The sequence below is a fragment of the Hemibagrus wyckioides genome, linkage group LG26 (assembly GCF_019097595.1).
Source record: "Hemibagrus wyckioides isolate EC202008001 linkage group LG26, SWU_Hwy_1.0, whole genome shotgun sequence".
Lineage (NCBI taxonomy): Eukaryota > Metazoa > Chordata > Actinopteri > Siluriformes > Bagridae > Hemibagrus > Hemibagrus wyckioides.
Genome location: NC_080735.1, coordinates 10,490,558 through 10,504,429, shown reverse-complemented (window position 1 = coordinate 10,504,429; position 13,872 = coordinate 10,490,558). Strand labels below are relative to the sequence as shown.

General features: G+C 40.8%; 1 protein-coding gene across 2 annotated transcripts in view; it reads right to left on the bottom strand.

The window, feature by feature from the left end:
• Positions 1-13,872, bottom strand: part of LOC131347104 (radixin) — a 40,535-nt gene that overhangs the window by 9,425 nt on the left and 17,238 nt on the right. The window contains exons 3-9 of one of the 2 annotated variants that reach the window (XM_058380979.1): positions 9,619-9,702; positions 4,499-4,594; positions 3,865-3,987; positions 3,111-3,262; positions 2,513-2,596; positions 2,240-2,386; positions 412-508 (exon numbers count right to left, since the gene is read on the bottom strand). In XM_058380979.1, the coding sequence (XP_058236962.1) occupies positions 412-508; positions 2,240-2,386; positions 2,513-2,596; positions 3,111-3,262; positions 3,865-3,987; positions 4,499-4,594; positions 9,619-9,702 (783 nt within the window). Of the gene's footprint in view, positions 1-411; positions 509-2,239; positions 2,387-2,512; positions 2,597-3,110; positions 3,263-3,864; positions 3,988-4,498; positions 4,595-9,618; positions 9,703-13,872 lie in introns of those variants that run through there. The other variant, XM_058380980.1, reaches the window with a different exon arrangement.

Sequence of the window (13,872 nt, the reverse complement as noted above, 5' to 3'; positions counted from 1 at the left end):
TTATTAAATATATTGGAATGCAATACATAAATACATGTTTCTTCTCAAAGCTAAAAAAAAATTAAAATTAAAAATTTTTGACACAACAATGCTCACTTTGCTGCAAATTGTTGCCAAGAAAGTCAGTAAATTTTTTATTATTTATTATTCCAACTTAAAACTAAATTAAATTTCCAGAGACTTTTTAAAAAACTCATTAAAGAGCCTTAACTCGGCCAAGAGCCTTAACTCGGCCAATAAATCCAGAATTTCATGTTTCTTCATTTTTTGCACAGAGAAAACCAGAAATCACGATTATAAATAAAAATAATTCGAAGTCTTAATTGTTCAAAGCTTAGTGAATGAACACGGTTCTTATGAAAAAATATTCATGTGCACAAATACAGATACTCCTCAGATGAGAAAACTTACTGGTGCTTTCTTATCGATGGGCTTGATGACAAACTTCTTGTCGTTGAAAGAAATGTTACGGATTTCGCTCCAAGGAAAACCAATCTTTGGTGTGAGCCTGAAAAGATGAAAACAAAAAACAAAAACAAAAGAAAAATATTGAAATACTTATTATATATATATATAAAATATTTTTAAAAAATCTAAAAATAAATAATATTAATATAATATTTATTTTTAAATATTTTTAAAATATTTTTGAATATATATAAATAAACAAAATAAAAAATATATTTAAAAAAAATGCATAAATAAATAAATAACCTAAAACAAAGCAGGATATCTATAATGCCCTTGTTCTGAGGTGTGCCAGCAGAGGGCATCAGAGAGCAGCATGTTCATTCCGAGCTTAAGATAGTGATCAGCTTTTGGTCTGTAATTATCTAGTAATCTCATGAGCAACTTACCGTAAAGAGCATGCGGGGTTATTTCTGAGATCTTCGACTCGCTGCTAAATAAAGCTCTAAAGGAACACAGGTGCCATGTCTGGTAAAATACTCCAGGCTTTGCTCATACGCATTTCATATTTCATTCACCTTATTAGTCATGTCAAGCTCATATTGCATTCTTCCACATTAACAAATAACCACCAGGGCTTGACTTGGTATACTGATGATATTATTTTCCAGGAAACAGGACATGAACCTTAGCCCACACCTGACACATCAGGTTTCTGAGCAATCCGTTTTTAAATTAAAGCTAAAAATGACACTCACACACCTCTTAATATGGATCTGTCTATCAGTGAACTTAAATGTTAACCATCTAAATTTAAAAGCGACAAAAGATTATAATCTCGTCTGACAAAGCGGAAATTGTGTAGGGGAAGAAGTACTTTGTGTCAGACATGACAAAAAGCACACCTTAACCATGACAGGCTTAATAATAGCATCAGAAGCTGAAAGGTTGGTTCTTAGTGAAACTTTTATGGTTTACGTGGTTGCCAGAGGTGAGCGATGGCCAGTAGTCTATTTTAAACCCTATTTAGGAAGTATTTATCTGAATGTATGTACTTGAAAAGAAAATATGCTCTGAATACACATATAATTATGTAAATAACCCGAATTGCTCACATTATGTTCCATTTCCCTCTGATTTCTAACAAAACCCAAAAGAACACACTGGTATTTTCATCCCATTTGCAGATTTTGACACATTTGTGAGTGTTAATACATCAAATCTATAAGTGATGATAAAAGGAGAGCACCAGATGATAGCATCTCTAAATAATACTTTGGTGCATGAGTGCATGTTGGGAGCTGCTGCTTCAGGACATCTTGTTAAGATTCACTGCATAATGAATTCTGTCTCAGGAAATTTATGATATCTCTGCCAGGTGCTTCACAAAGATACAGCTCCCGACAGGGCGATATGCAAAACATCCCTAACCCTAACCCCTAAATCAACACAGAAAGAGTGTCTCGGTCTCCAGGTTCGACCTCTGCTGAAGAGCTCCATCAAGGACTGGCTGAAAGTTTCTCTACATGTGGCTCCAATCTCCATTACGGACAGAGCTGTTGTTCGCTCCAGGGCAGGTATTGGGAAATATTCACCAGAAAGGAGCTGATCATTTCGTAAAAGAACAAAAGCACGCAAATATTTACATACTGAATAAATGAACGCGACTACATGGTTTGCAGCATTTACATTTCTTTGTGCCAAGACATGGCAACCCTGAACATGACCTTCATAAGCAGAATGAAACCAACCTTAATCATGAGCACTAAATATAAAAACACCAGCGCTCGCAGGAAAACTATGGAAAGTGTGTGGTTGGTGCATGACTCACTTGTCTTCATGTTCGTAAATGTTGAGACCCAGAGCATCCACTCCCAGCCACAGCTCTGTTCCCTTCTTATTCTTGATCTCAAAGTAGTTGACGCCGTACATCTCTAGATCCTGGGCAATTTTCAGGTACTCCATCATGGAGTCCTCTCTGAAAGCACAACCACGAACGCACCATCAACACACGAGCGAACAAACATGCCGGCATGTGAAACAAAAAGCAGAGACACTGTTGTTAGCTATTATGTGTTGTGCTGTGGCTGAAAACAGTAATTACCTGAGCATGCCTCTATGCTCCTCATGCCAAGTCTGTATCCTTTCCTCCCACTGTTCTTTAGTCAGCTTGTGTTGCTCTAGAACTCTGAAAAGCACAACAGATGTTTAACATTTAAAAGCGATTGCATGCTCGTTGCAACTGGTCATTAATGAAGACGCCATGTCCCGAATTCGGAAATGAATTAAATCGAATTAGATATTTATCAGCTGACGATCCTGTACACTGTTCACTCTGTGAAGAGGTTTGGACTGCAATTTTTGAATTTTGTAGCACCAGTTGCTAAGGGTTTCACTTCAGCACAGATATAGTTTTTCCTTTGACTCACAGCGCCACAGAAGGTAATTCCTGTGAGCAACTTGCCTGGGCCAGGGACATTTAATTATAGCCCTCATAACACATGCGGTCAGGTTCTGACACAGCCTACCGAAGCAGGAGTTTGTTCGCTCATCGGAGGTCCAGACCTCACTAACGATGCGGTCGTAAACTAATCACTCAACTCACTGAGAGCTGTGTAATGAAGGGAAATGAAGATAAAGGTAAACGAGTGTAAATCGGTAAAGACTCAGGAGAGGAAAATTAGTAGAGTGCTGCTCGTCACCTCTGTGGCAGAAGCCTGTCATTGGCAAGATAGCCAGGCTTGTGGAGGTCCTTGTTGTAGTCGCCGTATTTGGCCTGGACTGAGTAGGATGCCAGAAGCACTGCGGTCTCAGGAGGACAATAATTCTCATCGTTCAGAATGGACTCCTTCACCTGAGAAAAGAAAGTGAACGGAGCTCAGGGAACAGACTCTGCATTGCACCAGTTTACTGCTGAACAGGAAGTTCTGATCTGAAAAAAAAAAAAACGGTATATAGGAGGATGTCTCTATACTCACTGGTTACTCATTTTATTTAAGTAAACCAGTCATATATAGGTCTACTTTGTAGGTATAGCTACACAGTTTATCAGCCATTCTACAACACGCGGGGGTCAAACTGATGACCTTGATTTGACAGGCTCCTAGTGAAGAAATGGCACTAAAATGTATTAGAAGAGTGATGTTGGAGTGGATCAGATTTATTATATTACGGTATATTCTCACTGTTAAGAGACTTCTAGTTAGAATCTATGCTTGATATTTAACACTGAAAAGTAGCAGTAACACGTGACATTATGCTGCTGCCATGTTAGTGTCATTACTGTGATAGTCAGTTCTCTCTCTCTCTCACACACACACTTATAAAATACCCATTAAATAAATTAACAATACTTGACAGCTTATTTCTTCTATAACTGGCAAAGTCGACTGATAAAAATCGAACTAAAATTAATATCTACAACAAACCTTTTTTTACCTAAAACCACCCGGTTACCTGAAGAAAGAAAAGGCGCTGTGTGATCTCCTGGATCAGCTCTTCAGAAACATCCTCAGGGAAGAACTTTGCTCTGAACTTGAACTGCAGAGGGTTCTCCTTCTTCACATCCTGCTGAGTCACCTACCAAACAAAAGAAATCGAGTTGTGAGCTAAATCGACCGAATAACCAACGCCAATCTAGGACCTGTGTGAATGATGAATGAAAACAATTCTTTACTCATCATTATTTAACCAATTTGTCCACTTGGTCCTGAATTATATCCACAGCATGTAACAGTTCGGTGCTGTGATGTGGACTGCAACCATTTCCATCAAATCATCTACCATTAAACACTCGTTTTCCTTTTCCCTTCTTACACACATGCAGGCTGAGAAGAACACATGATACTCATGAGAATGCTGAGCTGAGCCTCGCTTAAGCAAAGTATATGCCAACACACACACACACACACACACACTTTTCCATCTGAAGAGTTCTGCTCGAAGGCCTCTTTTTTACAGCTTGGCACCGCAGAGCAAGAAGCCTGTTAAACTGCACATCTGAGGCTCAGGCTAACCGCAAGCTAATAGGAGCTGGAGCTATGGAGCCGGCTGTGGCTTTGGAAACGAGGAGGGGGGAAAAAAGCTTTACCTTCTTATTGAGCTTCAGCCACGTGGTGTAACCCTTACTGTCCGTGTACTGCAAGCCGAAAAACCAGACCTCACGCAGCCCCACAGTCTTCACCACCTAGACACAGAGCAGAGTTATTTTACTTTAAAATACAAACTAGACAAAAGTTTTGATTCTTCATGCATTTACAACTGTGTGTCGAAAGATTACGTGCAGTAAATGAGACAAATTCAATAAAAACAAAGTTAAAATCTTTCCGCAAAGCCCTTTGATTTCTTGCATAGATCTACGAGGGAAAATAAGCAGGCGAATAAAAGACCAGAGAATATATGCAAGAGGAGGCAGTTGAAGGTTACGAGATATTCAGGAATATTTATAGCACATCTTCATTAGGGGCGCTGATACTTAATAATGGAAGATCATCTGTGAAGCAGAGGAAAAAAAAAAAAATCTATTTTTGTCTTAAGGTGGTTCAAACTTTGCCACTCAACTGTAGGCAAAAGAGGTTCAAGTTGCTACGGCTATGATACACTGGAAATACATCAGTGGGATCATCACAAAACAGCAGTAAGCAAATGACCCCTGCTTTGACGGACCGAATTTGAATGCGCGGTTCAGTTGCATTGCACATCCTCCAGTGAACACCACTGAACATTGAGGGGTGAGAAATATGACCAAATCATCATGACGAAAGTCTCCAGAACTCAATCTGAGCAGAAAAGCAATTTAAACACACAGTGTCTAGTGTCCAGTTTTGGAAAGCCTGTTCCTACTGTAGCCTTGTATTCCTGTACTTTAGATATAAGAGGTGGTCTACTTTAAGGTTTCAGCACGGTCTGAGATGCTTTTCTGCTCACCACTGTTCCACACCGATCAGGCACAACATTATGACCACCTGACTAATATTGTCTCGGTCCTCCTTTTGCTGCAAAAACAGCCCTGACCTGTTGAGGCATGAACTCTACTAGCTCTCTGAAGATCTGCTATGGTACCTGGCATGAGGTATGAGGTATGAGGTATGAGGTGGGGCCGCAGCTTACAGGACACTTTTGATAGATACTGACCACTGCAGACCGGGAACACCCCACAAGAGCTGCAGTTTTGGAGATGCTCTGATCCAGTTGTCTAGCCATCACAATTTGGCCCTTGTCCATACGCTTGTCCATTTTTCCTGCTTCTAACACATCAACTTTGAGGACAAAATGTTCACTTGCTTGCCTAATATATCCCACCCACTAACAGGTGCCATGATGAGGAGATCATCAGTGTTATTCACTTCACCTGTCAGTACTCATAATGTTATGCCTGATCAGTGTATAAGCCCACCAGTCAGCTAAATAAATAAATACTCCTTTTGCATCTCTTACCAGGGGATTACTTGTATCTGCATGATTTTATTGGCACCTTGGATGACTGGATAATTGCAAGAATAAGCAGATGTGCAAGTATTCCTAATAAAAAGTGCTTATTAGTGTGTGTACCTATATAGATATTTCTTCAGATATGTAATGAAGAAAATGCTAAAATGAATTGGGTATAAACTCACACTTAACGCCCACTTGCAATGGTACTGTAACAGTGTTTTCAATGCCAGAATAGTGAACAAATTTTTAGCGATAGGAAGTTGAAGGGCTTCACACTTTTGTGGTTGATGAATCAGCATTCATTCTTCTACTTGCTGCATGGCTGAGATCAGAGCTGTGCACAAGCCAGAACACACCCAAGCTGAATGTATGCAGTGAGAGGAAGTATGAAGGTGAGGTCGTCGTCACCCAAAAAAAAATCCCCCCCCAAAAGGGGCTAAAACAACAACAAGCTCTTCACTTTCACCTCTTCTGCAAGAAGATATTGAGTAAGAACCTGGACATCTAATGGAAAAAAAGTTGGTTTTAACAGCCATATTATACTCAAATTTATTCCAAACTATATTTCTGGCCTTGCATATCATTATACAAATTTCATTACCCATGACTTCCTCATTACTCCTTTCAAAATGCAGAACATAAGATTAACTGCAAATTGTAAGACAAGCAAATCCGTCATCCCTTCCAAGATCCACCATATCTTTATCGCCCATTACTGGCAATGAGGGTGAACATCTGTATTTGGCATAAGGGGCTTTAAATAGCCGTGACCTGTACTTTATGCCACTCGGCGCCATCTTGAATATCGCACTGCCTTCCTTGAAAAGATCCCCATGGAAAGAATATGACCTCCAAAAAGCACGCCAATGTGCTCATCCAGTTTCACTTCAACGTGACAACAGATAAGGTCTAAATGCTTGACCGCTACAGTGAGGGATTTCCAGGGGTTATTATGCTGTTAGGGCTTTTTTGAGGGGCTGGAACTCGACCCAAGCACCTATGGGAGATTTTTTTTGGACTTTCACACCGAGTACAGCTTCTTTGAGGGGCTTGATATCACTTTGGATTGATTGCGTGCCATCACTCTTACATTTGGCATGCACCCTTATCCAGAGCATTAAAAAAAAAAGTACTTTTGTGGATGCTGGTTTGTAAAATAATCCTCGATTTATCCTTTGGTACCAACAGAAACGAGAAGATCAGACCTTTTTGAGATGCTTTGCATATCATTATGCAGGAAAACCTGGAAAAGATAAAGCTCTTTTCATAGAATAATAAGATTTTTGCCCATGCACAACAGCACAAGGTTTGAAAGGGTGTTTTCTTTAATAATCAGGTGAGTCTGGTTTCATGTGTACATGAACATAAGAACTCAAAATTATGAGAAGAACCCAAAAATAATGAACTCTGAAACATGCGGCAAGTTGAACCGTTAACTACTCAACAAGGAAACCCCAGATCAACATGTTCAAGAGGACCAGGGATCAGCTCTCTGACCAGTGCTCACACTTACACCAAACGAACATCATCGAACCATCTAAAGAGGTGGAGTCTTTCTGAGAAATGGTTCATCGCTTCAGTAAAGTTTCCAAAGACTTCAGAAATGATGCCAAGCTAATTGATGTTCTGGCAGCTCTACGTGGTCCAACAAAACAGGCCATCTTTACTTACAGACTCTCCTGGTCATGCTAATGGCCTGATTTTCGAGCAAGGTTCTTGCCAATCACAAAGCCACTTGATTTCGAAAGCAGCCTGGAATCACTTAAAATTCTTGTGAGGTGCTAAAGGTTATAAAATAGCTGTTGAGCAACTAGTGAGGTGAACAATTGATTTTCCAATCCGAGTGGCCTTGGAGTCAATAGTAATGGAGCATAATGCACTGAGAGGCAGTGAAGTAAATAGATTTGAAAGCACTTTTAAAGCCTTGAAGCGGTCCTTGGTCTGATGCCACAATGTGCAAAGTTCATCACAGGACACAATGGGATGTTAGGCCACATCATTTAACCCTTTAAACAAAATTCAAATGCCAAAGCATCCCAGGCTGACGAATGAATATTTTACACTAGAGCATTAATATTGCAGAACGTGTACATGGGCTAGCTTCTCAGTGAGGGTCTATCATGACCACTACAGTGCTGTAATGACCAATTCCATCAATACAGTAAGAAATTAAACAAACTGCAATTGAAGCTGACTCTGGCCTGGTTGTTTGTGCAAGTTTGAGAATTACAGAAACTGCAGATCTCCCTGCACCACGACGTCCAGGGTAATGGTGCGGAAAACGAACAACATCCGGTGAGGAGCAGGTCAGTGGGCAGAGAGGACTTAATGAAAAATATCAGAGGAGAAACTAACAGGAAAGCTCTGGTATCTCAAATAACCATTCTAGCAAGAAGACATTCTTCTGGACATAACCCTTATGATAAAAGCATCATCTCCTTTTGGTCAAGAACAGGAATCTGAGGCTATGGTGGACACAGGCTAACTGAAAGTATACAGATAAAAACCGGAGATCCATCACCTGGTATTTAAAATGTAACAATACGATGGCTGGATTGTGGAAATATTTCCATGCTGTATGGAAACACAGGATCCTATGTTTTCTTCTTCTTCGTCATTTCCATTGTTGTTTAAAACACTCGCCATCTGGCGCGTCCTCATCTTGCGCCATATTCAAACAATTAGCCAGCTGTGCCACCATTATGCATGTGTTGTTCATCATCATTAAGAATTGACAGCTGTTTTAGATGATCAACAATGATGGCTTGGGTGTAAATATTGTTCCGGGACGTATATTTAACACGCATCTTTTCCACTGGTGCATTATTTATTTTCTACAGGAGAAACAGAATTTCGCTGTGTACCGTGCGAAATATCTAGCTAATGCTGCTTTTTACACACTGCAAATGTACACGTTCTGTACTGAAGTGCACGATAAAGCAGAAGTGGCATAGTTCCTGCATTTGCTTCAGTGGAAATCTTTCTGAATGGTGCATCAGCTTCTCCTTAATTCTCAATGGAAATCTTTAAAGTGATCGGTTTTGTAACCTGTAGTGTTAGTGTGATGAACACGGTCCTGCCTGGTTGCTGCACTGTTACACAACTGAAATACGCAAGTCTGTACATTACAGCCTGTATTGCACAATTTTTCATTCCTTTTTCCTAAGGTCATGCTTTCATGAGCAAGTTTACAGACGCACACAAGCAGCAGGCAACATTTTTTTTTTTTTTACTGTTGTGGTACTGTTTGATTTATTCCGTTTGCTTTCGCAGTCAGTGTTTAAGTGCTGGCTCACAGATTTATCCGGAACAAAAGCTTGAACAGAGATTAATAAACTATGAATAAATATATGGTATATACAGTGGCCTGAAACTTCATAACAAACAGATATTAACTTTAAGATTATTCAGGTAGAGCAATTAAGCTATAATCTTCCATAAGAAAAACATATACATACATATTGGTCTAGAATGGATAAACATGACACACAGAAAACCAAACGTGTTTCAATTTACTTGGAGCCTTTTAGTCAAAATTTATGTAAAAAGACATGACTATTCAAATGAGGTATTTTTGAACCTTCCACTGAGGGCTCGTTAGGTCGGCTCATTTAAAAAATTAAAATGAAGTCCTATTTCTTGTGAATGCAAATACCTCAGGAACCGATTCAGCCAGTTTAGTGTGGGAGTTACCGCCTATTTCCAGAAGAAGAGTTTTGGTTTATTAAAGCAGTTGACTTTCAGCCAAACCAGATCATGCATGTGTGTGAACCTTACCTGGTCAAAGAGCTGTTTGCCGGTGGTGTTGGGCTGGATGGCAAACTCCAGCTCGGCATCCATCGTGGTCACTCGTACATTGATCTGAAAAACAAAGACCAAGCAGCTTTATTGAGAGAATGCAGATATAATCACTGGCAATCTTAAATCATGATGCTTTCTGACTATTGGCATCACTGTATGTTTGACCCTCAACCAACTCAAAACGTCCATAACTACGGCTGGAATGTAGCGTTAAGTCTTAATTTATTTGTCACATTACTGAAATTTTTCTTCACATATCCCACCCTTGGGGGTTGGGGTCAGAGCACAGGGTCAGCCACGATGCAGAGCCCCTGGAGCAGGGTGGTTTAGGGGGCCTTGCTCAAGGGCCCAATGGTGGGGCTTGAACCCTGATCTTCCGGTCAGAGCTATGAAACTTCTTCCTGATTCCTGACTGTCCTCACAATCATGTTCACTTTAGATGACCATTGGCATGTACTCATCCTTCACCTTTTCGTCCCACGTGACAAAGTTCATCTTTGTAATAACTAAGGACAAGAATAACTGAAATGTGCACAGTCAGTGTTCGGCCGAACGAGCAAATAATTAGGTGTGTTTTCCTTGTTCCAGTGAGAAACACCATGATCAAACAGGCCACAGAATATCCACTTGGGCAGAGACATCTTCGTCTGAGATTTAAGCCGAGTTTCTGGTTGTCCATCACTGTGCAGAGTTTATGAACATTCACTAGATAGATTGCAGGAAATATTAGGTTTGGAGTGATAAGAGGGAACTTTCAGCTTTCAGTAGTCTAGAGCACACTTTTAGGATGCTTTCACATCTGTCTGAACAGAACAGGGTTTTCCGATAGCACAGGGTTTCAATAAAACTTCTTTGGCAAACTAGAACCACTGCAGCCTCGACAAATGAGTATAAAATCCAGCCAAGCTTTTTCTTGAAAAGAAGGAAGACGACAGTGGATCTACATGAAGAATTTCAATTAGATCGGTTTCACAGCCCAGTTCATACTGACCATTTACACTTATAAACATAATCCTGTATTTGTTCTTTTCAAAAATATATATCTTTCGCTATATATACTAGATAAGACAGTTTTCACTTCATGTCTACTGCTTATTTGTGGCCCTGGTTTTCCGTTTCTTTCCTACCAGCAATTTCCAATAAAAGCTGAGCCAGATGCTCAGAACGGTCACATTTTGCAAAACACGTTGCCTGACTACAGAACTGCAAACGGAAAATGTGCAGAAAACAAGCACATGATCGCTTCATTTATATTTTTGTGTGTGTGGGAATAAAAAGCTGTCGTCAAAATCACGTGAAACACCTCTTCACGTGAACAGAATGAAAACAGACTGAACTGGACCCACTTATTATTTGTGCGCACAGCGGGGGATCGGCTCCGTGCTCCATCAACACCGAGACATCCGGCTCGCTCTACTGTGTGCTCTGGATGTCGGCGTGAGTGTGTTGCACGTGGCATGTCCGTGTTTGTGTGAAACAGAAAAGACTGTCATGGGTCACGATGGGAGTCTAGCTGAAAGAAAAGAAAAGAAAAACCCACGCATACATTTTTCTGCCCTCTCAGCACTCTGAAAGGCCAAGTGTGTTCGGCATCTCTGAGAAGGCACCGCTGCTCTCCCAGCCTGCTGAGGTGTAGCGTATGACAGAGCTCTGTGATTGGCTGACGATGGTCCTTGTGACCTGCTGTGTGGCCTGATGGAGGAGGTACGACCTAGAGGGCACTCTTTATCCCCGAGTGTGCGTGCGTGTCTCATACGTCACTGTCTGGTGCAGAATTACAGGCTGTTCGTGTGTGTATGGGGTAGCTACCTCTACTTATCACTCTCCCTCTCACATGTGTGCGCGCACTCTCGCTCACTCCACACACACACGCGAAAGGTGATCCAGGGAGCCGTCCTGTTGGGATTGAGTTACCTGGGTCTCTCGTATCCATGTGCCAGGCCTTCCTTTCTCCTCTCGGTTTTACTCGCTGCCTCATGAAAGCTCCAGCCTTGCCATATTCAGTCGAATGAACACACACACGCACACTTCAGTAACTCTGCAACTCACTCTCTGCTTACTAACTGCTCTTTCTCTGCTTACTGGCTTACTTACTCTACTTATTTTATTTCTTTTTGCCAGGATACTCTTGCAGTGCCATTAATTTCTCTATTCCTATTATTTTAACAATTAGCTTCTTCTTCCTCTATGCATCAGCACTAATAAAACTGCAAGACCTTAAGATTTAACCAGTATAGCAGTTTATTATGACGAACTGATGACTCCTGAATGTGTTGAAATACACCGCCATGTCCTTGTAGACCTTCACATTCTTTGCTAGCAGATAAAAAGGCAGCTCCGTGGTGAAATAAAGGGAGATTTCATCGCTGACCTTCAAACTTCCTCCAGTGTAGGAGTTGAAATATGAATAACGCTCACACCACGAGCATGCCACTTGTGCAGAACAGAGCTGTGTGATTATTGACGAAATACTTCTTATGATTCAGATCAATCCTTACTAATGATTTATTTTTTGGAGCCCCCCCCCCTCTGGAATTTCTTTTCCTCCATTTTCCCCTCTGCCAACTGTCAAGCACAATTCGGCTCTCTCCCTATCGTACAACAGCTACAGAGCGAGCAGGGTGAAGACCAACCCGTGGTTTTACTGTGAAGACACGTGAACACAGCCCAGCACATCCTTTTGAAGGCGGAGGCGTAACCCTCTCGAACAAAAGCGCTATCTCTCCTCTTCCACATACATGAGCTGACAACTGGCGCGTGCTGATGTGATTGAAATACAGATAGATTAACAGAGAGAGAGAGAGAGAGAGAGAGAGAGAGAGAATGAGTGGGGGCAGTTAGACAGACAGATAGAAAGGAAGACAGACAGAAAGACAGAGACAGGCAGGCATAGAGAGAGAGAGAGAGAGGGCAGGTAGACAGGCAGCAGTGTTAATCACAATCACATGACAATCATCAGCTGCAATTCCATAATGGTGACAAACCTGTGAGTGATCTCTCTCTCTCTCTCTCTCACACACACAGTTTAGCCAAGCTTAACTCTCTAAACAGGTGTGTGTGCTGCTGAATGGAGCTGAATAATTGACAGCAGGAAGGAAAGAAGTGCTCTAGGCCTTAAACACACACACACACCCACCCACCCTGATACGCACAACATTTAGAGCACACATTTCAGCTGCAGTTACATAACAAGGAAGGTCATGAGTATCAGCGAGAGGGCTACATTTAAAAAGAACCTCTAAACATCCAGATGTTTCTCAACACGGCCATCCAGAAGCAGAAAAATATACGGAATAATCATTTAGGAGCATTTTAACAGACGCATCATTTTTACTACTGAATGAACACCATGTTCACGTCACGGTTTTTCTCGCCTTCGTAACTCGGGAGGTGTTTATCGCTCAGAAATGAAAAAGTATGAGCCTCATCACTTCCAAACACAGCTGGCGTTTCACCCTGCAGTGGTTTCTATTGAACAGTAATGAACAGTCTGGATTTTATTCCCATGTTTTGTTAGTGAGCATGAGCGAGTGTACTGCTGTCACATAAGGCGTCAAAACTTCGAGGTGGGGGGGGGGGGGGTTATGGGTCTGTTCAGTTGCCTTTATAGAAAGCATCACTTTATCTTTCATAAAAATTTCCACCAAAGTTTCTGAGGTCATTGTACTCCTGTGCGCATGTCCGAGTCATCTAGCAGCGGCTATGGAGCTCCATAAAAAGAGATCTATAAAATGACAAAATGACAACTAAATGGTGAAAAAGTGCCTCCTAAATATTCCAGTAATGCAGCTGAGTCACTGAAGAGTGTCAACTACCTCTCACACACACACACCCATTTTATATGATGCTATTTAATGTCTAATTTTATGCCAAATCTAATTTATATATACATATATACACACACATACACATATATACACATACATATTATATACATACACATTACACATATACATATATACATATATACATATACACACACACACGCACATTATATATGCATACAAACATGTACTAAAGTCAAAAGGAGACGTTTTTTTTAACTGTTAAAAAAATTCCACTCTGTTAGAACATATCACAATGACAGATCTGTGGAGCCCAAAATGTCACGAAAACAACACACACATACACACACACACGCTGTGGCATGTATGAATTAGTGAAGTGATTGTAGTGTTAGAAGACGAGGTTTAAAGGAAGTGAAAATGCCTCAAGGTTCAAAAGGTTAAC